The sequence below is a fragment of the Pseudorca crassidens genome, chromosome 2, assembly GCF_039906515.1.
Source record: "Pseudorca crassidens isolate mPseCra1 chromosome 2, mPseCra1.hap1, whole genome shotgun sequence".
NCBI classification, from domain to species: Eukaryota; Metazoa; Chordata; class Mammalia; order Artiodactyla; family Delphinidae; genus Pseudorca; species Pseudorca crassidens.
Genome location: NC_090297.1, coordinates 126775410 through 126800459, shown reverse-complemented (window position 1 = coordinate 126800459; position 25050 = coordinate 126775410). Strand labels below are relative to the sequence as shown.

General features: G+C 38.3%; 1 protein-coding gene across 3 annotated transcripts; it reads right to left on the bottom strand.

The window, feature by feature from the left end:
- Positions 1-679: 679 nt before the first annotated feature.
- LOC137219686 (flavin-containing monooxygenase 3) lies at positions 680-23173 on the bottom strand. 3 transcript variants are annotated; one of them, XM_067728620.1, is made up of 9 exons: positions 23018-23173; positions 21911-22143; positions 12613-12801; positions 11443-11605; positions 11050-11192; positions 10078-10277; positions 5498-5853; positions 3224-3296; positions 680-2524 (listed from the first exon to the last, which is right to left on the bottom strand). In XM_067728620.1, exons 2-9 carry the CDS (start codon positions 22040-22042, stop codon positions 2182-2184), a joined length of 1599 nt encoding a protein of 532 aa, XP_067584721.1. In that variant the 5' UTR covers positions 22043-22143; positions 23018-23173; the 3' UTR covers positions 680-2181. The 3 variants fall into 3 exon arrangements, with proteins under 3 accessions (XP_067584721.1, XP_067584719.1, XP_067584722.1); XM_067728618.1 differs by having other exon boundaries at positions 21911-22048; XM_067728621.1 differs by lacking the exons at positions 21911-22143; positions 23018-23173 and adding an exon at positions 15546-15684.
- Between the last annotated feature and the right edge of the window lie 1877 nt (positions 23174-25050).

Here is a 25050-nt window from a genome sequence, read left to right as displayed (position 1 = left end):
GAAGTAAGAATAGTAACAGAGAAGAAAGAAGAGGAAGATAAAGAGGAAGAAGACAGGAAGGAAAAGAGGAAGTGAAGAAGATTGGTAGGTAAATACACTGAAGGCTGACTTTGGTCTCAGTATTTGGCTAAAAACTGCTACTTGGCTTCAGAAGCTGGAAACCTCTGAATGGCTGAATTGCCGAAATCCATTTCAAGGTCCTTCCTCCTGTTGCGGAAAGTGGGTGTGGCCAATAATCCTGTGATCCTGCAGGTCAGCTTCATATCTAATCAGCATAGCTATGACAGCTGTACAAAAAGAATTTTATTTGCTTTTATTTTTAATATCTGACTATGCACTTTTAAGAACTGGTAAGAATTTCTAGATGAAACTGGGAGTGAAAAAAATCTTTTGTGCTTCATATGTTCAAATTGTGTGTCAGTTGAAATACACACACACACACACACACATATTTAGTCTTATCAGAGTAACTTGTGGAATTGAATGATTGAGAATTACTGTTATGTACCAAAGTAATTAAGACATTGATAATAGTTCAGTTTAGTATGGGAATAGATAGATGTTAATAGGACTATTAAGAGAGTATGTTGGCTACAATAGTTTAGGAAAACTATTAATGAGCCAATTAATGTTTACAAAAACTTAAAGAATCATATGAGGAAGAATAAAAGAAACTGTATCAATTTTAATCTTCAATTTATTTTGCATACTAGCATTTATAACATGAAACAAAATAAATTTTATGTGCTGTATTTAATTTGTTTACTTGATTCCATGTGGGCCACAGGGTTTCAAGAAAAGTTCTGTTTCACTTGGGAATATTTGGGAATACTTCACATCTGTGAGAAGACCTTAAAAGCAGAATATTATTTTGCTACCTTAAACAATTAGGAAAAGGGAATGATTTAAAGTTGTCTACAACAACATCCATAATAAATCTTAGCTCCAAAGATTAAAATATCAAGAGAATTTAAAAAAAAAGAAAAGGAGAAAGTGTTAGAGAAAAATGTGATCTCCTCCTTCTCTTGTTGCTCTAATGGCTTCAGTTAGAAATTTTGTAAGGAGTATTTCATAAGGAATATGGATTCCAGGATTTTGTAAGGAGTATTTCATCTAAAGAAGCATAATAAAGAAAGGAATAATGAATAAGAAAGATAAAATGGTATTTCCCCCCAAATCTGTGACTGTCCCTTTATAACCAAGTATAGCACAAGATTTTTTTTTAATAAAGTCTGTTTGGGAAAAAAAAAAAGAAATGAAGGTGTAGTAAGAAATATGGAGTTCAACAACATGCAGAGCCCTCTGGTGGCTGGTGATGCTGACAGATTATTTTATCTGCTCCATAATGTCAAACTTGAAAATCTTTAGCTATCAAAATTTAACTGTAACATGTAATAATACTTTAAAAAATAAAATTTTAGATTTATTCTGGCACCCCATTCTATAAGGGTATATAATTTTATATGATCTGTATCAGGTTTTATTAGGCTTGGGTCATAGCTTTGGCTAAACATTTAATTTTTTAAAAGACTGTCCATTCAGTTAAAAGGTATATTTGGTGCTCTACTCATTATTATTGTTATTGTTGTCATTATTTTGCTGCTACATGTTGGAAAGTTGGTTCCTTATTGAGAATCTGAATAAAATGAGTTACTTCTTGCTAACTTTCATTGTAAATGGGGTCTCCATGCTATGTTTCTTGGCCAGGACAGGAGGAATCGTCTGGAGGACAGAAATAGAATATAATAGCCAAATTCTCCCTGCAAATAGTTTGTAGAAGTAGGCTGGGACTATCATATTGCAGCTACTCTGCTTAATCTGTTCTTTGTTTAGATTTGAAATACATATTTCAAACATTGTTTAAGGAGAAAAGGAATCATGTCAAATGTTTCAGGAGATGACTTAGGTTAGAGATAAAGAGAATATATCTAACTATGAAATGTTATGGAAATGTTATGGAATTATGAAATGTTAGTGGAACCTGAAGAGAATTGATTAATGTTCTTTAGATCATGACATGGTTCTTACAGGGGCTTATTTAAAGGCCTAGAAATAGTACTGTCTTACTGACTAACGCCTGCTAAATAGGAAAGTAGGAGGTGTGCAATTCCTAATTTTTAAATAGCAAAGTTTCTTCCCAGGTAGTGTTAGTAACTTTCAGAATCCTAGATGGAATGATGATTAGAACAACACAAGGAAAGCAGCAATTGACAGAACAGAAATAAGAACGGGCCTGAACCAACTGCAAAATAAGCAAGGCTTCAGAGGACTCCCAACAATTCTTGTCGTCGTGGGTTTCAACGTCCGGTCCCACTGGGTCAGGATGGCATTTCTGGCTCCTGGCCACTTCCCCGGGCCCACCAGCCTAAACTGATATGAGCTGCAAGGGCCAAAGTAAACCTCCAAGGCCAACTTTGGATCTGTGAGAAACAGCCATGGGATGTTGGGCTTTGCCCCAATGAAGGAGGCAAGTTCATCCATATAAACGATATAATCCGTCTGTATGGTATTGCTTTTGCCAAACCTAGGGGCGGGAGAGGAAACAAGACTGTGGTCATCCACGCTTTGTATAGGAACAAGAACAGGGAAAATGCCTCACACCTTTTTATCCATGGGAATCAGCATCTATCCTTTGTGTTGGTAAGGGGACTATTGCTCATTATCCTGTACTTTGTAGTTGTTACTAAAGGACTTTCATACTGATCTCATTTGGACATTCCACAACACGGCAAGGCAGCTGAGAAAGGCATTTTTATTCACATTTACAAGTAGGTAAATTGTCTCTTGCTCAAGTGAGGTTATTACTTCATGGCCACTGAGCTAATTAGTGACAGAGGTAGAACTGGAGCCCGGTTCTTCTGACTAGTTCTCATTTTATTAGAGCCATCTGTTGGAAGGCATCCTTTACATCTTAGAGGATTTATGGGCTAGAAAATTGAAGTCCACATCCACATGTTCCCAAACTCCTCTAACTTCTAATCTTTCTGGGTTTCCTTTCTATGACATATTGCAGGAGCTATGGAGGGTTAAAACAGGATTTAGTGGGGTATCAGGTACAAAATAGATCCTGGATATAAATATTTGTTGAATGGCTGAATTTAGCTCATAGCTGTCAACGTAATGACCTCACTCAGGGCCATTTAAAACTAAAACAGTCCCAAGTATTCACAAATTCTGCTTTTTCTATGAAAATTCTACATCCCTTTACAATAGCTGCTCTTACCATTTGAGCTTTTTCCCCATTTTTTCATCAATGTCATTCATCATGTCCTTGACAGAAGGCAAAGTGCAAGTTCCTATAAAAAGGGAAAGACATGATAGTAGTTAAATAAGTCTGGCACAGGACCAGCTTGCAATGTTTCCTTTTTAATAGTGAGTTATGAATCACATTAGCATTTCCAAATTTTTTGTCACTGTCTAGCAAAATAAAATTTTGAGACAAACATACAGGTCATTCCCAATCTTCTCAGTGATGATACTCGTCACAATAATTAAAAGCCATTACCCAAATAATCTTTTATCTTTGTATCTTTGCACTTAAACCAGTTATCGGATTTAAAAAATCAGTTTCAAAATATTAGATTATATATTCTAATCTCTCAGCTTTATTTTTAAGTATGTTCTCTAATAAATTATAGTCAAAGGTAAATAGGCATCTCTTTTTTAAGATTTAAGAAAAAAAATCTTCATAGGAAGTTATCTTGCTTTGCCAGGAAAGGGAATTTCCAGCAGATAAGATAGAGAATTTAGTGAAGCCGCAGGGTTCTCTCTGAAAACCTGAATGAGACTGAGGATATGTACTGTCCATAAGTCACCAAGGATATCGGGAAGTCCCAGGAGACCAAATCTGATTTGGGGCTGCCCCAAGATTTCAGGCTCTTTCTGGCATCAATTTATAGAATTCTCTGAAATCTAGACCCAAACTTTTGTACCCAGATGCTTCAAATTAATGTGGTTTCTTTGGCAATTCTGCGATCACCTGGAACCAGAATTCCCAGCCTAGCTCTGATTGCTCAAGACCTACAATGACTTGCCTAACTCCCTATTCCTGAAATCCTTATAGACAGGGTCATGTGAACAGTCTGTAGACATGGCCTTGTTTCAAACCTTGGAACTCATTCTGTCCTTGGGCAGGAGGAGAGATGGAGAAGAGGCTATATTCCATAGCCCACCAGCTATTGCCATTGGGCTGCTTGTAGCTGACCCCTCTGTCCTGGTACCCTGGTTCCCCCAAATTGGATTGTTTGCCTTATCTTCCATTTCCCCCAAGACTGAGTCTTTGCCTTGTGCATCAGTTCTCTGTTGATTGGGTATCGGCCTTGTCTCCTTTCTTCAGAGCCCAGGTTACAACTCTTGTCCACACAGAGAGTAAGTGTCCCACATTTTAATGCCAGTCTCTTTGAACCTGGACCCTGATCCTAGCTCTTTCTAAGTAGAATTTCATGCCCTCACCTTCCTGGCTGCTGCCTCACTGGAGTAACATCATCCTGCAACACATCTCTGCTTGGGGACCGGGGAGGGAAGGAGATTCAGAGAGATCACTGATATAAAGGACTGTAATGATGTGGATAGTAGCCTGGTGGTGGGCGATGATGCAGGCTATGTAGTTGCAGGGTCCAACCACCAGTATAAAAGAACACTTAAACCCCAGCAAGTCAGGTAGGACTGGAAGCCTTAGATGTGGCTTCAAAGGAAGCAGACCAGCTAAGATTCCTTATCCATAATTTTCATACCTTTAAGACCAACTAGACTTTGCACACTAAACTTTGACATCTCTATTTGTTCTTTAACCATGGCCCTGTTTGGTCTTATTGTCTGAATTGGCCCACAACTGCATTTAAAGCTTAGTGTGAATCTGATCCCAGTGCCTAGGGCTGGATGATGCTGCCTGCCTTCTTTGCTTGGCCCCAATCAAGTTTGTTGTTTCCTTTTTCTTTTTAAAATACAGGGATTTAGTATTCCTTAGAGACTGTCTACCACACCAAGTGCTTTCTGCTTCTAATGATCCATGACAGGGAAGAAAATAGAGCAGGAAATCCACTTCCTCTCTAGCAATGATAATTTTTTTTTCATGACTGTGGATGTTTAAAGTTGGCTGGATATTGGCTTTGAAACATCTTTTATTAACCTTTCAAGAAATGTCATTCTATTGAGTTTTGAAATCTTAATTTTATAAAGTTGTCATGCATTTAAGATAAGAGTCTCTGGTGTTCTCAAGTTTAATGAAAGGTCTTGGGTAATTAACAGTTCTAAGGAGTTATTAATCACAAACTACTCCTTGAATAATACCTTGTACTATTGTTTATGACAATTCAATGTAATATGTTTTTAATTGTTTATAAAATATAATACTAAAAAATGTAGAATTATAGATTCTGGAAACTGGATGGGACCTAGGATTTGTCCCTTGTTATTAGGATTATTGTTTTCACAAAGACTCAAAGCCATTCTCATTGGCTTCCATCTTTCCCATCAATGAGCTTCTTTGTCTGCTTACCCTTTATTACTCGTACTGCGCAGCGAGACTGCAGGTCAGTTGTGGGGATGACAGCTCCAAGGGACTGGACAAGGCCAATCACTGCCATGGTTGGCTTCTCCAGTGAAGGTGGGAAGATGCCTTTAAATAAGGTGACCTCGTTGTCTCTGCTCTTAATGATGGAGTCATCAAGGAAGGGGTAGGCGTAACTATAGCCTGTTGCAAAGATGACACAGTCAATGGCCTCAAACACTGTCCCATCCTCAAAAATGGCCGAAGTCTCTGTAAACTCCTTCACATTTGGCTTAACGGTCACAGTGCCACATAGAATGCGAGCCGGGAGCTCATCATTGAACACGGGCTCTTTCCTCAGGGTGCTATATGGAAAACAGAGATGACCATTAGAACAGTAACATTTCCTGTTTCTTTTATTGGTCCATAATAATTAATTAATGATTGTTAATAGTTAATTAGTAAGGAAGGAGAAAATGACTCAAGATTTTTTAATGTGCCATGGAGTGTCACCAATATGGTTGAAGAACAAAACTGATGTAAGACAACATTGTGGAGTAAGAGAAATTGTTTTTTTGCTGATCCCTTCTCTATTTCCTGTGATCTTTCTCTTCTCTTCCACAGAGCTCTCTCTAAATCCCAGAATAAGCACTCAGGCCCTTCCCCCTGTTAAAACCTATATCAGGAAAAACTCTTAAAGTCAGAGTACCTGGGTCTTTAGATTTTTTTCTTTGCTACTTATCAACTGTGAACCTTGATCAAATTAAGTTTTCTTAATTTCTCTTGCCTCATCTTTCTCATCTGGAGTGGCAATAAAGTTATACCTACCACAGGTCATTGGGAGACCTAAGTAATATAAAGAATTTGGCATAGTTTGTAGCACATACATAGTGCTCGAAATGTTAGACATTATTCTTAACATAGCATACTCCAAAGTGGTCATCGTGATGTAAAGAAGATCAAATAGGTGGAAGGAAGCTAAAGGTGGGAAGACTGCAGTCAGGTTCTATCATAAAATGTGAAGTGTGAGCCCCGGGCAGACAAAGGCACAAGTCAGGTGAGGGAGGGAGCATCTAGGAATTTAAGTAAGGCCAGGAGCAGGAAGAGGCCACTGGAAATCTGGAAAGAGAGAACTTCTGATTACTTTTTATTCAGTAACATCTCTAGTGAGTGCACATAAATCTGAAGTTAGGGGTGAACGGAATAGTGTTGAAGGAAAAGACTTTGTTCTTATAGGACGGTGAGAGCTGTGAGAGAGCCATAGGTAGACTCCACTGGGGAGGAAACTGAGCCAGACAATGAGATTGGTTGGAATGCTGATTGGAAAAAGGCTGGATTCAACTGCTCGAATTACCTGCCATTTATCTTAAACCCACTGCCGTGTTGAAACTTCTTTTGTCAAGGCCGCCAGGATCTTCAAGCTGCCAGATCCCATGGTCTACTCTTACTCCTCACTTTACTCAACTTATTAGCAGCATTTGACACACTTGATGGTGTCCTCCTCCATGAAACACGGTCTTCATTTTGCTTTCAGGTCATCACTCACTCTTGATTCCTTTCTACCTACCTCGCTATTCTTTCTCAGTGTCTCCTGCTGAATTCTTCTCCTCTTCCTGACCTCTAAATGATGATGTGCCCCAGGACTCAGCCCTCATACCTTTTGTTTTCTCCATCTCCATTCATTCTTCAAGAGACGTCATCTAGTTTTCATTTCTTTAAGTACTATCTATATTCTGACCAGTCCACATTTTTGTTGTTGTTTCAGTTCACATTTTAAACTTACGGTTTGAATGTCTCTTCTGTCTTGTGTATCCCACTGCGTTTCCACATTTTTCTGTGCGAATGTCGAATAGACATTCCAACTTTTATACGTTTAAAACTAAATTTCCGCTCCTCCCATGGTTTTCCACGTCTCAATAGATGTCACCTCCATCCTTGCCCTCTTGCTCAGATCAAAAGTCTGGAAGACATCCTTGACCCTTTTTTTGCTTTCACATCTGTTATTCAATCTAACAGAAAATGCTGTTTGGGTTTACCTTCAAACTGTATCCAAAATCTGACCACTTCTGAGCATTGATGATCCTAGTTCAAGCCACCTACCCCTCTCATCTGGATGTTTGACAATAGCCTCTTTTTTTAAATATATTTTTTTTATACAGCAGGTTCTTATTAGTTATCTGTTTTATACATATTAGTGTATACATGTCAATCCCAATCTCCCAATTCATTCCACCACCACCACCACCACCCCTGCTTCCATACATTTGTTCTCTACATCTGTGTCTCTATTTCTGCCTTGCAAACCGGTTCATCTGTACCATTTTTCTAGATTCCACATATATGCGTTCATATACGATATTTGTTTTTCTCTTTTCTGACTTTCACTCTGTATGACAGTCTCTAGGTCCATCCACGTCTCTACAAATGACCCAGTTTCCTTCCTTTTTATGGCTGAGTAATATTCCATTGTATATATATACCACATCTTCTTTATCCATTTGCCTGTCGATGGGCATTTAGGTTGCTTCCATGACCTGGCTATTGTAAATAGTGCTGCAACGAACATTGGGATGCATGTGTCTTCTTGAATTATGGTTTTCTCTGGGTATATGCCCAGTAGTGGGATTGCTGGATCATATGGTAATGCTATTTTTAGTTTTTTAAGGAACCTCCATACTGTTCTCCATAGTGGCTGTATCAATTTACATTCCCACCAACAGTGTAAGAGGGTTCCCTTTTCTCCACACCCTCTGCAGCATTTGTTGTTTGTAGATTTTCTGATGATGCCGATTATAACTGGTGTGAGGTGATACCTCATTGTAGTTTTGATTTGCATTTGTCTAATAATTAGTGATGTTGAGCAGCTTTTCATGTGTCTCTTGGCCATCTGTATGTCTTCTTTGGAGAAACGACTATTTAGGTCTTCTGCCTATTTTTTGATTGGGTTGTTTGCTTTTTTAATACTGAGCTGCATGAACTGTTTATATATTTTGGAGATTAATCCTTTGTCCATTGATTCATTTGCAAATATTTTCTCACATTCTGAAGGTTGTCTTTTCATCTTGTTTATAGTTTCCTTGGCTGTGCAAAAGCTTTTAAGTTTCATTAGGTCCCATTTGTTTATTTTTGTTTTTATTTCCATTTCTCTAGGAGATGGGTCAAAAAAGATCTTGTTGTGATTTATATCAGAGAATGTAAACTCTTAGAGGAAAACATAGGAATAACACTCTTTGACAATAGCCTCTTACCCAGTGTTTCTACTTCCTTCCTTGACCCACCCATCTATAATGAGTGATGACCATAAAAGCCAAAGTGATCTCTTCAAATTAACTTAGATCTTGTCTTCAGTTTACTCAGATGCCTGCAATTGCTTCCCACTGCAATTGCAGAGTAAAGGCCAGACTCCTTACAGTGGCCTACAGGACCCAACATCAACTGTCTATTTTGATGTCTCTGGTTTCATTTCCTGCTACTCTCCTGAGCCCTCTTCTCCAGGAAGAGAAGCTCATTGTAGTTTGTTGAACATACCAGTCATACCCCTGAAGAGGTGATGTCCTAGCTGTTCCCATTGTCCAGAATACTCTTCTCCAGATATCCTCATGGCTCATTTTCTCATCTCTTTCAGGAATTTGCTTAAAAGTTTTCTCAGTGAGGCCTCCCCTACGGAGTGTTTAAAATTGTCCTGATGGCACTCCCTGTTACCCTTGCTTGCTTTGTTTTTCCTCCCTGATACATGTCATTGTATGATTTTCTGCTATTTGTTTATTGTCTGTTTCCCACTACTAGAATGTGGGACAGGGATTTTATGTGTTTGTTCACTGCTATATCCACAGGATTTAACACAGGTCCTGGCACATAATAAATGCTTAATAAATATTTGTTGAATTAATGAATTAACTTTGATGTAAACAGCTTATAACTTGGGTTTTTCACCCATGTCAAAGTAATTTCTTATCATGTGACTGGCTTGGGGGAGGTTATAGGAGAGAGTGAGGAGGAGACTGAAGATGTAAACATTGTGGCCATAGTTCAGTGCGAGGGCTCCATTAAGGGGCAGGTGTTGAGAGCGAAGCACAGGGAAAGTTCTGCTTTGCTTAACTTTGTCATTAAGAAAGAGGCAGTAGAGCAAGGTGCTAAGAGTGAGGGACTCTAGAGTCAGCAAATCTGGACATGGCTTTAACTTCCTGGCTGTGCGGCTTTGGTAGAGTTAACTACATTGAACCACAGTTTTCTCATCTCTGAAATGAAGATTATAACAGAGACATCCTCATAGTTGTTGTGAGAATAAAGGGAGGTAATGCGTGTCAGAGACTCTGACTTGTATTAAGGGCTTAAAACATGTTGACTACTATTATCCTAACTCTAGGGACTAATTCCTGAGGTACTGATATTATATAACTTCGCAGCTGTGCAAATCTGGTAAGGAGGATTGTGAATAGGAAAATACCCCTAACTTTTGCAATTCTTTATCCTCTGAAAAGTGAGAGGTGATTACTTCACTTTGATTTGTTTGGGGGTTACAACACACATTAGGGTTGTTGACACTGAAATAAAAATTAGCAGGCATATCATGTTTAAGTCTACTTTACCCATTTAAAGGCATCAAGCCATAGTTCTCATGCTTGAATCTTGCATTCATTTGCTTGACGTACCACCAGTCAGAGATGACTGTTGGTAAGTTGTTGTTGAGGAAGGTTTCAAATCGAGTGATAAACATCATGTCCCATGGATAGCCACCATGCCAGACCCGGCTCATCACCCAGGAGCCACTTCTGGAGCTGACGATGACCTTAAAAAACACCATTTCAACCATTAAAGTGGTGACCATTTGTACTGGATATTGTGATATATCCCCCAGATCTGCCTTTAGGAATGGAGTTATTATAGCAGCTTCTGGGAGTGTTGCCAGAAGGCAACCCTCAGCTGTCAGCCCTCCTTGGCAGTTAGTTTGGTAACTTATACTCTTTGGATTCCCTGCATTCAGTGACTGGTTCATGGAAGGATATAAAGGCCCAGCCTCTCACTTCAACTAGAGACAATTCTAAAGGACTATCCTAGCTTCAGAGTAAGTAAAGGAAAACTTCTTTCCCTTCCCTCAGAGGTATTCATCCAGAGAGCTCTCCCAAATAAACTCCCTGCCTTATAATCGACATCTTAGGGTCAACACTCTGTTATACTCCTCCAGGCAAATTTTCATATCTTAATCAAATCTTCTCTGGTGTTGATGACCAATAACTGAATTCTAGTGCATATTTCTTCTAGTGCTTATCTGATGATCCCAAAATGATCCCATTAGTTTCGGAGGAATTTACTGGACACATGTTAGACGCTAAATGTCCCAAAGAAGAAGATTGTTGAATGGCAACATCACTCCTTGCTGATGTTCTGCCTTTGCCATACAAGCTATTTAAAATTTCACAAGTTACCAGGGAAGTTGAGCTATATGAAACACTACTTAGTATTCCGATCAAGCACCCTGCTCTTCTCCCGTTTCGTTATCACACCTTTCAAATGGTGTGTCTGTCCCTTTAAAGAACTCCCTTAGTATCTGGGAGGTGTACCTGTTCTGCTGTGTGGCTGAGTTCTGAGGCAATATCACAGCCCGAATTCCCCAGGCCAATCACCAGGACTCGCTTCCCCTTGAATATTCCTGGTTCTTTATAGTCCCAGCTGTGGAAGCATTTGCCTTTAAAAAGTTGTAGACCTGAGTGAAAAGTGGGAAACATATGAATCATTTGATTTCCATTTAAAAAACTGCTGTAACAGATCTTGTGGGTGAATATAGTTGCAGTAATCTGGAATTTTAGCACACCAGGTATGTTAGATACAGTGGAAGCATATTTTAATTTAATGTGTACTTTTATAAATTGTACTTTTATATATGTAAGAAAGACATTATCAAGGTCATTCATTCATGTCAGATTTGTAGACGGCACCCTAAATTTTGGTCTTACCTTGAAAGGACTCTTTTGGTAGGTTGGGGTACACATGATGTCCAGAACAAATCATTACAGCATCAAAGACAGCTGATTCTTTTTTACCATCCTTTTCAGTGATAACGTCCCATTGGCCAGTGACTGAGAAATCAGGACGTTTATTTACACTGGATACAAGTGTCTAAGAGAAACACAGAAAGATAGCCTTCTTTTTTTCTATGCTAACAGGTAGGTTTGGCACCAACTTGATCAAATAGGATGAAAAAAATCTTTAATAGTGTCTTAGGAAAAATACTTAATTCATTATGAAGGTACATATTACAAATTCAAAATTCCTTCAGAATAATTCAAAACATTAAATGGTCTATATGTTTTTTATCCCCACATGGTTCCTTGTGTATGACCAGTATTTTCTGCAGTAGAAGAGTGATTCCTTTCGGAGCTATGACAGTGAATTGAATCATAGTTTACAAGAGGCATGTAGCACATGTAGTAAATAATCTGGTGGCCAATAATTTTTGTAGTAACAACATTTCCTAACGTATTTCATTAGCCATTTTATTTTTAACATTATTGTCTTAAAATGAAAGATGTCTGTATTCAGAGCATAAGTTCTTTTCAAATTTTAGTGTGTGTAAGGATTACGTGAAAAACCTTAGGAATCAGGATCGTGCCTGCAGCCCGGGGAGGGAGCTGTGAAGGAGGAAAGGTTCCCACACCTTGCGAAGGCTCCTCACCAGTGGAGAAATTAGACTGGATGGAGGGGGAGTTTCAGAGCCTAAAAGGAGAAAGCAGCCCCAGCCCCAGCTTATTTTCTAATATAAGCATTTAAGCTTATAATTTTCATGAAAGTTTTGCTCTCTCTGCTTCCCACAAATACCGATATGTAGAATTTAAATTATCGTTCAGCTCTAAATATTTTAAAATTTCCATTGCATTTTCTTTTTTGACCCATAAATTGTTTAGGAAAAAAGAGTTCTTAAGTTAATGGAATGTGGTCAAGTTTTGTAAATTTCCTACATATTCTTGAGAAGAATGTGTATTCTCTAAATCTAGGGTCAGAGAAGCCACATTGTTAAAAACGTTGACAAGTAAGAAAGAGACACTGAAAGAACTAATGGGAATCTACTAATAAAAAGAAAATTCCTCACAGCAATGCCCCGAATTAATTTCTTGATAACATCTTACCTTCAGTTGAATGTATCTCAGGAGGTTCTTTTCTTTGGCAAACGCAGTGATGTATTCCTGGAGCTTACTGTTATGCATAAAGTTGGGAAAGTCATCAGGAAAAGGGAAGTCCGGAAAACATGTCATCTCTTTGGAAGAGTTGGTAAAGACTGACCGATAAATGCTGGCCCTGCCTTCCTCGGCATGGTCCTGTGAAAGTATGGTTTTAAATGGAAGAGAGTTTGTGAATGAGTATACTTATCACAGTAAGGGCCAGTTCCAAATAATTAGCACTCATTTTCAGTCGGCCTTTACCCACAAGTAAGTGAAATAAGATGAGGCATAAATTAACTTCACTTAAACAATTTGATGATAATCAAAGGAACTTAGAATGTGGAAAAATATATCTTTCTTAACATCTTTGCTTTTCTAAGGGAAACAAATTCTGAATTTCATCATGTCCTTTAAAGAACATGTAACTGGAATAATTTTATTCCTTTTAGCCATTAAATACAGTGATAGATATTTTCCAAAATTCACCCATGCATGATTTCAGTGTGTCAACACATAAGCATGGACAAACAAAATGTGATATATACATACAATGGAGTATTATTCAGCCTTAAAAAGAAAGGAAATTCTGACATATGCTGTGATAGGCATTGACTTTGAGGATATATGCTAAATGAAATAAGCCAGTCACAAAAAGATAAATACTGTATAATTCCACTTAGCTAAGGTACCCTGAGTGATCACATTTATAGAGACTGAAAGAGCAGTGGTTGCCTGGGACCAGGGAGAGGAGGGAATCGAGAGTTATTGTTTAATTTCTGTATTATTTTACTTTGGGAAGATTAAAAATGTTCTGGAGAGGGATGGTGGTATGATTGCACAGTAATGTGAATTAACTTAAGGCCACAGAACTATATGCACTTTAAAATGGTTAAACAGCAAATCTTTATTGTGGTTTATTTACCACAATGAAAAAAATTTCCTTTAGCGTGTCATGAGGTAGTTCTGGTGGATTAGATCATGATATTTTCTTATGTACCTAGGGCAGAGAGAAGTTTGGTTATGTTTAGAACAGTGTTTTTCAAATGTTTTTGCCCATATCCTATAGTTAGTAATATATTTTATATTGCAACCCAGTGCGTGCACACACACAAACACACACACAGTGGGGACAAAAGTTTTATGAAATAAATCATTTTCAACAAGTTGAGTTGCACACATACTTTCTATACATTTCATTTAAACATGCAGATTGATTCATTAATTTATATCATAGCACACTAATGAGTCATAGTCTCCAGTTTGAAAAACATTGGTTTAAAGAACTGGGTAAGGAGAAAGGGGAATAGAGGCAGAAAAAGGGGTAATGGTGGATTACTTAAGTCCTAAGCTTTATTCTGGAATTCTGAAATTAACATTGAGGGGAACACTGAGGGAAGAGGGGCTTTTGTTTTCACATTTGAAATTCTGGTAAGATATCAGAATACATATCAAAACCTCCCGCTGAACCAGCCTGGGTAGAGGGAGGTTGACACAGGAAAGTCAAGTAGCAATGATTAGGAAGAGGTAGAACTTTAGTTTAGTTTAGTTCTCTTGAACCCATTCAGTTTGAACAAAACATAGGAGTTCCTGCTTGCTCCCAACAGGGATGCAGAAATTATCTGAGAATCTTAGTACGTAGTTTACCAGAGAGTTGCCATGGAGGAAGCTAAGCGACATTTTAGGAGAGATGCAGAGTGGACCACTTGAGTCAGGGACTCAGTGAGAAAACTGGACCTGGCAAGTGAGGTCTATTCAGCAAGCAGATTCAGTGGCTCCTGATTAAGTTAAGAGAGGACAGTCTCCAGGTTCATCAACTGCTGTCTTATCCTCTTGAAGGATGAGTGTGAATGGTAACCAAATAGAATAGAAACATCAGGAGACCAGAGCGGCCAGAGGACAGTCCCAAGACCTGTGTTTGAATCTGGGAAACTTTGGCTTCCCTTTACCCCAAGGTCATTTAAGTTCTCCTTCTCCATAAGCCCAGATACAATTTTGGAAAGAGCTGAGGGGCAAGGAGGGGACCTGAAAGACTGAGCATTGACCCAAAAGAGACCTAGAGATTAAGCTGTGCCAACTGGGGGTACTCTTTGTGTCTTAGAATGCTTTTATGCTTCTCTCTATGTAATTCTGGACATTTGTCTGTTGTCCTGTTTATGCTAGACATAAACGAGTGACCTGAACACTTAGTAGTCTAGTATTACTTACTGACGAAACATTGCAACATATCAAGAACTCATGGGAGAAAATGAGAGAGGATCTCCCAGGACAGAGTGAGAGTTTTAGGGTTTGCTGACATGCTTCATGACTTTCCCTCAACTTATAGCATGAGGCATTTGGTAGACAGAATTTTAAGAGTGACCCTTAGTGCTCCTCAGCCTTGTACAGTCATTTGCCCTCTGAGTCTGGGTGAAACCTGTAAATATCATATCACTCAAGGTATGAGGAGGATTCAGCTTGTTGTTCTTGGCACTGAAGATGGAGGGTGCCATATGCCAAGGAATACTAGCAGCCTTTAGGAGCTGAGAGGAATCCCAACTTACAGCCAGCAAGGTAACAAAGACCTTAATCTTACCACAGCAAGGAACTGAATTCAGTCACCACCCTGTATGAACTTGGGTGCAGATTCTTCCCTTGTGCCTCCAGATAAGGGCCCTGCCCAGCTAGCAGCTTATTTTTGACCTCGTGAAACTCTAAGCAAAGAACCTAGCTGAACTATGCTGTACACCTGAGAGTAAGAAGTAAGTGTTGTTCTGAGCTGCTAAAGTTTGCAGTAATTTGCTACGCAGAAATAGAAAACTAATACAAGGCCAAAGGTAAGGTTTTGGAGCAAGCCAAAGTCAGGGAAAATTATGTAATGTAACAACAAGGGAGGAGTTTCATATAATAAAAATGATGCAAACCTTTGAGACAGGTTTGAGGTGCTTTTGCAACTTTGGTTGCTTCAGGATAATATTCAGTAAATCCCCCTAGCAATGCTGAGCTGATTGGTCTTCAGTTTTTCTTGGATTCCGAAAAGGCCATGATTAATGAGAGAGGAGTTGCAGCATCAACTAACCACATCATGTGTGACTTGCTTAAAAAAGAAAAAAAAAAAAAAATATGTCATGAACATCTTACTGTTCCTATTTGGTATTATAGTGTATCTCAGAGCCCATGTTTATAGACTGATTCTTTTAAGTTGATGATATAAGAAGTTCATAAGAGAATGACTATAGAGTCATAAATTGCATTTTCAAATATAAATTTTTTGTGGGGCAAGTGTTCAACAAAGAACCAAACCTTGGTTATTTATGGAAGTAACTTTATTTATTTATTTTTGATTACTTAAGTAATCCAGACTTCTGATTAAACATGAAAGATTATGTAGATGCATTTAACTCTTTTTCCACTAAAATTACTGTAAAGGTATCAGAGATATGAACCCACAAGGAAAAAAAAGAAAAAAAGTAAAAGCAAACAAGAAATAACAACAATATTTTGAAAGTAGAACATAGATGCATGAGTGATAACTGACTTAACAGACCAAAGAAAGGTGAAAGCTGAGACTAGATCTAATCAACTGGGAATCTGGATCAAATAATGATACTCTAAGACATTCAAAGTCTACAATCTTTTACTTCACATATATAATTTTTCAGAAAACTACTGAGGATGTACTCTCATATAGTCTACTAAAATGAGAGAATAAACAAAATAGTAGAAAGATAAGGTTTCCAGAAAATAGGGTTACCCAGGGTAAAGCAGTGTAGCTAGCCTAGGGAAAAGAAGGAAGACAATCTGAAAGAGTATCTTTAAGAGATAGTTGAGAGAAGAATTAAGCTGGTGAAACACCTTGTGTGTTTAAACATGCTGAGAGAATTCTGTGGGATGGCCTGGGGTTTGAATTAGAGATAGCATTTATAAAATTAAACCAACAAAGGACACAAGGCAGTTATTAGCTCCAGTGAAAACAAAAAGTTATTTAAGAAAGAAAATATAACAATGAACAGTATTTACATGGTTATAATAATATAAGCATGAAGGTTTACTTAAACAAAAAGAATGGTATAACTATATGAACAAGAGAAGATGGAAAATCTTGTAAATGGGTGTGTCTTTTGTTTGAAATATTCTAAGGGATTGTTATTTGTACATAGCACCAATCAAAAAAATTCTATAAATACAGAGGAAGTTACAAGAAATGGGTCAAAAATGAATATGGTGGAACAGAGAATTCAAATTTAGCCTAAAAGAGGCCAGGTATTAGAGTAAGAGGAGATACAGTGTTGCCTGATTTTCTAATTTTTCAAAAGAAGATATATCCCTAGATCTTTATGTGAAATATCATGATTTTAAAATAATGGATCAAAAAATTTTAAAAATGTATAGATCAAATAAAACAGAACAGCTTTAGTATAAAAAGAGCCAGTTTGCTAACTCTAAAACATGTATAAACTATTGATTTTTGTCTGGTAATTCCAACCTCATTGTATTATCTTATTTTTTGCAGCCATTTTCCAATTGATGTCCTTCATGGTATAAAATCAGATGGACAGTAACTGATAATTTTTCCTCCTTTCCAGTTTCTCTTTTTTATTATCAATCGCTTGTCTTATTGAATTGGCTCGAACTTCTAAAAGAACATTAATCAATAGATCTTTAAGAGAGAACTTAAAAATTTCCTGGAGGCAGTATTTTCCATCATTTTGGTATAAATTTCTATTTTATTGTATTGGCAACAGAGAATTTCATTTTATTTATACATTTTTTCAAAAATTTTGAGGCTTTTTGGTTGAGTCAGTTTTAGAAATGTTCCATGGGCACTTGAAAATAAGGCATATTTCATTTTTTTATAGTGTTGTATATCAACTAGTGACAGACCAAAGTGCAAGATGCAATAGTTGTTAAGCTACTATTTGACCAAAACTATGATCCTTAAAAAATAAAATAACAAAGTAAACATTAGTCTAATTCTTCAGATTGCACTTTCAAATTTAAAGAGCCAATTAAAAAAAACCAAAAAGCAAACAAACAAACAAACAAAAAAAAACAAAAAAAAACCACCCCAAAATAGGGGCTTCCCCGGTGGCACAGTGGTTGAGAATCTGCCTGCTAATGCAGGGGACATGGGTTTGAGCCCTGGTTCGGGAAGATCCCACGTGCCGTGGAGCAAATAAGCCCATGCGCCGCAACTACTGAGCCTGCGCTCTAGAGCCCACGAGCCACAACTACTGAGCCTGCATGCCACAACTACTGAAACCCATGCGCCTAAATCCTGTGCTCCACAACAAGAGAAGCCACCACAATGAGAAGCCCACGCACTGTGACGAAGACCCGACGCTGCCAAAAATAATAAATAAATAAAGTTAAAAAAAAAATACCCAAAAGGGGCTCCAAAGAAAAACATTTCTTTCCTTAAAAAAATTAACATTGTTTTCTATCGGAAATGATTTTCCCTCTGATGAAAGATCAAACTGTAGATCTCTATGTAGAGTTGCCAGTTCATAATGAAAAGCACTGAGCACTAGAAATTTAGAATTAGGGCTCATATAACTCAAAGTTTTCAGGCCCGTAGAATATAAATTTTTAGTATAATACTAGAATATTCCAATCACATCAAAAGCCAATGTGGCTGTGGCCTTGTTCTTGACAAGTAATTCAGTGGTAGATTAATTGCCAAGTTTGCATCAGAAAGCAATGTGATCTTGAAATATGGCGTGAGTTTTCCGCTGCTCCCTTGGGTTGTTGACTCTGCTAGTGTGCATTTGGGATGCAGAGGTGGAGGAATTCATAGCTTTGGGTGAGTTTAGGAAGCTTGATAGTGATTATAATTAACACAAGGAGAGACTAAATATTAAAGATCAAATAGATACATAGGCTAGAAAAAAGTCAGGGGAAGTGAACAATGGGTTGTATGCCCAGAAAAAAACAGACTTTATTCATGACACTTCAGGCCAAAATCCAGTTTACTCACATATTGTTTGGGGGACTCCTGAGAAGGAAAGACCTTTCCCCTAGACCTGCATCCTAGTCACAACGTACTTTATCTTCTCAGCGATCAGAGCAGGTGAGGGAAATACATCATCTTGCCTTTAGATCGGGGTTAGAAGAAAGAAGTAGAAGGGCTATAGGAAAGTGCTATAGGAAACAGCTACAAAAGTGTGAATTATCTGCACTTTACCCTTTTTACACATAACTAATATTTGGATCTCTCTGAAAGAAAAAAAAGTTGAGAGAATGTAAAGTGCTATCTTTAGAAACTAAAGATAATGAAAATACAAAATTTAACCTGATTTTATAATATAATCCCATGATGTGAATTCTAGGTATACTGCTACAGACTCCTAGAGGTATTTGAGAAACACTGCAAGTCACAACATCATTTGCAATCTTTAAGTCCTCTCACAGAGGTGAAATAGTTTGGAAACTCCGAATAACCAAGTATATTAGTTTCTATTAGCTTCGTGAGGCTATTGTAATAAATTACCACAAACTTGACAGCTTGAAACAGCAGGAATTTATTCCCTCATGATCCCAGAGACCAGGAGTTGGAAACCAGTATCACTGGGCCTAAATCAAAGTGCTGGCAGGACCATGTTCATTCCAGAGGCTCTAGGGGAAAATCATTGTCTCTTCCAGCTTCTGGTGGATGCCAGTGTTCCTCGGCTCTTTTAGCATCTTGAGGCCACCTGTATTCCTTGGCTAATGTCCCCTTTCTCCATCTTCAAGGTCACAACATAGCATCTTCAAATCTCTCTTTCTGATGAGGTCGCATTTTCTTTTCTATCTTTGTGTGTCAAATCTCTCTCTGCCTCTCTATTTTAGGGGTTTATGTTATGGCATCTTGGGCCCAACCAGATGATCCAGGATAATCTCATCATCTCAAAATTCTTAATTTAGTCATGTCTGTAAATATCCTTTGTCTTTATTAGGAACATTTACAGGTGCTAGAATCAGGACCTGATATCTTTGAGGGTGCCATTGTTTGAAAAGCCTACCACAGTGCACTGTCAGGCCCCTAAGGATTCACATTTATCCCACATGCCAAATACATTCACTTCAGCCCAACATCCCCACAGTCTCAGTCCACTGCAGCATCAAATCAAGTCCCAGATCTCACTTATATATCATCAGCTTAAAAGTCCTAAATCTCATCATCTAAATCAGGTATATCCCAGGTATATCCCAGGTACCCTGGGATAAAATTCTCCATTTCTGGACCTGCCAAACAAGGAAACATGTTGTCTTCCTCTAAAATACAGTGATGGGACAGGCACAGGGTACCAGTTACAAATGTTCGCATTCCAAAAGGAAGAAAATGGAAGGAAAAAAGGAGTCACCAGTCCCAAGCAATTTTGGAATCCAGCAGGGCAAGTTTCATTAGGTTTCAAGACCTGGTAATAAGCATTTGTGTCTCAAGGCTTCAGCTTCTGTGTTTGAGGTTCCAGCCTCTGGGGTAAATTTTCTTTTTCTTGAAGAGTAGCACATATTTGCAGCTGCGTAGTTTTATCACTCTATGATGCTAGGTTCAAAATTTTAAAGTCTTCCTTGAATAACAAGAGAGGCAGCTGCTCTCAAAAGCTATATCAGCAGTGTCTTTCTTCAGCAATGCTTTGCAAAGTAAGTTTTTATTTATTTATTTATATTTATTTATTTTTGGCTGTGTTGGGTCTTCGTTGCTGCGCGTGGGCTTTCTCTACTTGCAGCAAGTGAGGGCTACTCTTTGCTTCGGTGCGCAGGCTTCTCATTGCAGTGGCTTCTCTTGTTGCGGAGCACGGGCTCTAGACGCACGGACTTCAGTAGTTGTGGCACATGGGCTCAGTAGTTGTGGCTCGCAGGCTCTAGAGCGCAGGCTCAGTAGTTGTGGCACATGGGCTTTGTTGTTCTGCGGCATGTGGGATCTTCCCGGACCAGGGCTGGAACCTGTGTCCCCTGCATTGGCAGGTAGATTCTTAACCACTGAGCCATCAGGGAAGTCCGCAAAGTAAGTTTGAATATGAGGATTTGGTTAAGATCAGGAGACTTGTGTAGGAGACTTGCCTGCTCAATAAGCCACTTGTTGAAATGTCACCCAGTAGTTTAAAAAGAGGTTAAGAATTCAGGCTGGAGAGACAAGTCAGATTGAACTGGGGTCTTGTCTTTACCATTTACCAGCCATTTATCATTTTTTCTTTTCTTTTTAAGCTTCAGATTCATTTGTAAAAGGGAAAAACTCATACCTAGCTTATAGGATTATTATAAAGACTGAATTAAATGGGAATGGTGTTAGGCATATAGAAAGTGCTCAATAAAATAGCCCTAAGATTCATCAGTGTGCTAATCTGAAGATCTGTCAGCACATTCCAGTGACACGCTGGGCTCCACAATGTTATAAAAGATACTGCATGGTTTGAAGAGTTCTTTACAGCCTAGAAAATATCTACATTAATAAGAATAATTCTCATATCTTTATAATATTTAAAGAGCTGTCACAAACACTGTCTCCTTAAATACAACCTTTTATTAAGTTATAAAGTTTAATACTAATTTTGCATTTGAGAAGGAAATGGTGGCTTAAAAAGGGTTAATGATCTTCCTATGTTTGCATATGTGTTAATGGTTTATCAGAAGAAGAAGAAGAAAACAGGAGTAGGCTTAGCCAGACAGCATTCCTAAGGTTGGAGACACTGAGGGAGTTGGGGGCACAAGGCAGCCCGCACACCCTATGATATGCTTGTCAGACAACGCAGGAAGTGATTTAACGTCAGCTTACAAGCATGTCTGCTGACGGAGTCCTTCATATAAATGCATAGAAGTAAAAAGTCATTGAAGAACTTCAAATCAGTGTGTCCTATGCTTGGTTCCTCTCGTAGCTATCTCATGAATTATGCGTTTTTGGCAAGACCAAAGTCAGCACCTGAAATCTTAAAATCTGTGGTCTGAATCACTAAGAGGATGTTCCAGAGACCCAACAAAAGAATGGAAAGAGCCGTTGCTTTTTAAATGAATAACTCATGTAATTCCATTACATAAACCTAACCAATATTTGACCATGTATTTTATCCCCAAGTGGCTCACTTATTAATGATTTATTGGAGTTGAGCTCTGTACACAGAGACTAACCAGCCCACTACCTCATTTACTTTTGAAGTAAGTAAGGGACTTACTTTCCAACCTGCTTCTGATGTTGTGTTTCATAGAGTGAGTGTAACTGCCATGACAGCTTGTTTGGAAGGCTGTGTTCAAGCAATGTGCTCTCACACTTCCCATTTCACTCCCCAGTCTATTGCAGTGGTGTCCCACTCACCGAGAATTTCCACAGGCCCCCGACGTCTTCGCCCTTCTCAAAGCAGGTGGGCTCCAGCCCCTCTTCCAGGCAGCTCCTGATGGAGGCCAAGCCACTGATGCCAGCTCCAATGATGGCCACTTTCTTCACCATGGTTGCCTGTGCAAAGGCCCAGGGAACATTTCCAGCAACAGTATTGCTGAAGACTCATTTTTGGATTTTTTTTTGGTATCACTTTTTGGCTTAATAAGCAACTTTGTTTTTGCACCAAGAAAAGCAATATTAAAAGAAAATAGATCAGAACTTTTTTTAAGTTATCTAACTATACTTTGCATTTCTCTTTAATTTCTAAAGAGAATATTTTTTCCTCCCAAAAGAAGCACTTTGTTTTCAGTCAACTCTCCAAAATTAAGAGGCTGGTGATCTGGCAAAATATTTGTCTTCTTTGCCTTTGGCCTTTTGTCAGTTACTCTGTACTAGAGACAGTAAATGGGAGAAAGAGGAGATTCACCACTAAAACACATATACACACACTTATACCCACAAACATTTATGTATGTATGAAGGAAGAAACAAATATATATGTGTATGTATATAAATGCATATACATATACACATATAAATACACATATTTATTTCTTCTCTCTACTTTAACATAAGCCTTGAGGAATAAAGTCTGGCTATATCTGTGTTTTGGTATGCCAGGAAGTCACCCTCTTTTCTCCCCTAATAATATTCTTCACCTTCTCAATTAAAAAGAAAAGTCAAGTCTCTTTATCTAAAAACAACTTCTTCCCACTAGCTGCTACCCTCAACCTCCATTCTCTTCTAAAAAAAATTATGTTTCCTAATCTTTTCCTATTCCTGACAATATCTTTAGACCTGACTATTACTTTTCTCTGTTTTTTTCTTTTTAGACAAAATCACATAGATATGCAGAGAAGTAGATTTGGATGACAAAAGTCATAATCCTTAATTCTCAGAAAGTAAAAAATATCTACTTGAATTATACGTCATTCTCATTTTGGCCATATTTGGTATAAATATAGCATGCGCCTTCTCCATTTACCAATCCCACTCTCCTCCCTCTCGCATCATTACAGTATCATCCTTTTTTTCTTTTTCTACCTTTTCTTTATCTTCTGTTCTTCTGAAGGTTTAAGTCTTGTCCAAGATATTTGGGCAGTTTGAAAGAAAAAATGCTTCCCTGAACCAACACTCGGGGGGATTATTGCAAAATGGGAGGAGCTGCTCTTAAAGAGGAACTCGTTTCCCAGTCCTCCAGCAAGCTCCCTGCCAAGGGTGGGGCTCTGCTCTAGTCTCTTGGCTGCCCAATCCCTGCTTTCCCTTTAGTCCTAGTAAACCCAATCTACTGCTTACACTCTTGGACTCTTGGCCTGGGACTCCGGCATTTGTCCCAGATAGATGACTCTGCAGTTTTCTGCTCCATTTTATGATGTGTTATTCAAAATTTACCTTATTTTTCTCATTTCTTATTCTTCTCTGGGTATCTCATAGTAGCCCCCCAATACTGTTGAAAACTAGCTGTTTAATTGAGATATCCCAGCAGTGAAGATGGGTTTTCTCTCTTTCCTCTTATCCTCTCTTTGGACCTTTGTGGTCAAAGGCCTAGATTTCTCAAATTTGTATTTCTTTGATTCTGGTCAGTGTGTAGTCATGGAAAAGATCAAATTCCATAAATTGATCCATTAGCACCAGGTAAAATTATGTTGGTGATGAGACTAAATAAACTGCACTTAACTCCCGGTCATGAAGTATATTGAAGTTTCTAAAAATTGTTTCCCTACCAACCATATTCCTCTATCACTTAAAATGATGATACCTCAATTATTTGACTCAGTGAGTCCCCTCATTAAGCAGGTAATACTTAGCATAAACTGGCATATATTTAATTCTGGAGGAATTGCCTTTTTATGTTTCTTGGAGGTGGTGATGCTCATCTATAAAGTAAATGTGGTGAAGTGGAGAGTCAGAGACACTGCAAATCTTAGTTCAGTCACTTAGAGCTGTGTGGCCTTGGGTAAGTCATTGAACCTCTCCAATTCTTGTTTTCTTCATTAATAAAATGAGGATACTATCTATCTTGCTCAATTGTTACAAGGCTTAGAGGATATATATATATATATATATATATATATATATATATATACACACACACACACACACACGTATTTATATCTATACACTTATATATACGCATATGTAAACCTGGCATGTAGTTAGCAATTACCAAATGGTAAAGGTATGTTGTAGGTAAAATTGTTTTTCTTTTTAATCACAGGCTCACTAAATTTTCTAAGCTGCAATTCGGATCACATGTTTTTATCTCCTCTCGTTTTACATAGAGCTCTTTTTAGTTTTTAATGCTACTCAAATTATAGTGATTATGGATACCTTCCTTAGGAAGCAGTACCATTCCTATAGCTTTATTCATCTAAGGATGAGCAGGACACACCCAATTCTAGCTTGACCTCTAATGCTATTGTCTCTCTCCACAAGGTAAAAAAGTCTACTCTTCCCAATTCTTCCCTTTGCAGGAGTATATTTCATCTGTAACAGACCCATTTATTAACCCCAGTCCCTCTCCTGGACACCTCTGCCTAGTTTTTACTTGCTGCATCTTTCTGCAAAGACCTCTTTCATCTTCAGAATGCCAAATGCCCAGGACCTGGCTGGGGGAGTGGCCACTACCTGCTTCATTGCCCCTCTTTTCCACACTCTTTTACATGGTTTCCTTCATGTTCTCTGGAGTAGGGCTGGGTGAGAGAGAACATTAGGAAGAACGATTTAGCTTAGAGCATGTGGCACCCCAAGGAGGCATCCCTTGTTGGTCATAAGATTACTCTTGATTCCTGGCCACATTCCCTACACACTGTATTTGACTATTCTTCTCCCAGATCCTGTAGTTTCAAGGTTCTAGGAGGTAGTTTAAAAGTGGGTGCATCAGTGAGAGGAATGACAACTGATTTCCTGAAGGAATGTTGGGACTAAGCACCTCGACCCTACTAGCTCACTCTCTTCTCTATTCCTTGTCTTGTACAATCCCCATAACTGCATACAAAGATGCCCATACAAGCTTGTAAAGAGGTGCTCATTTTGTACATACCCAGGGGGATTCGGTGCCTCCTTTCCTCACATGA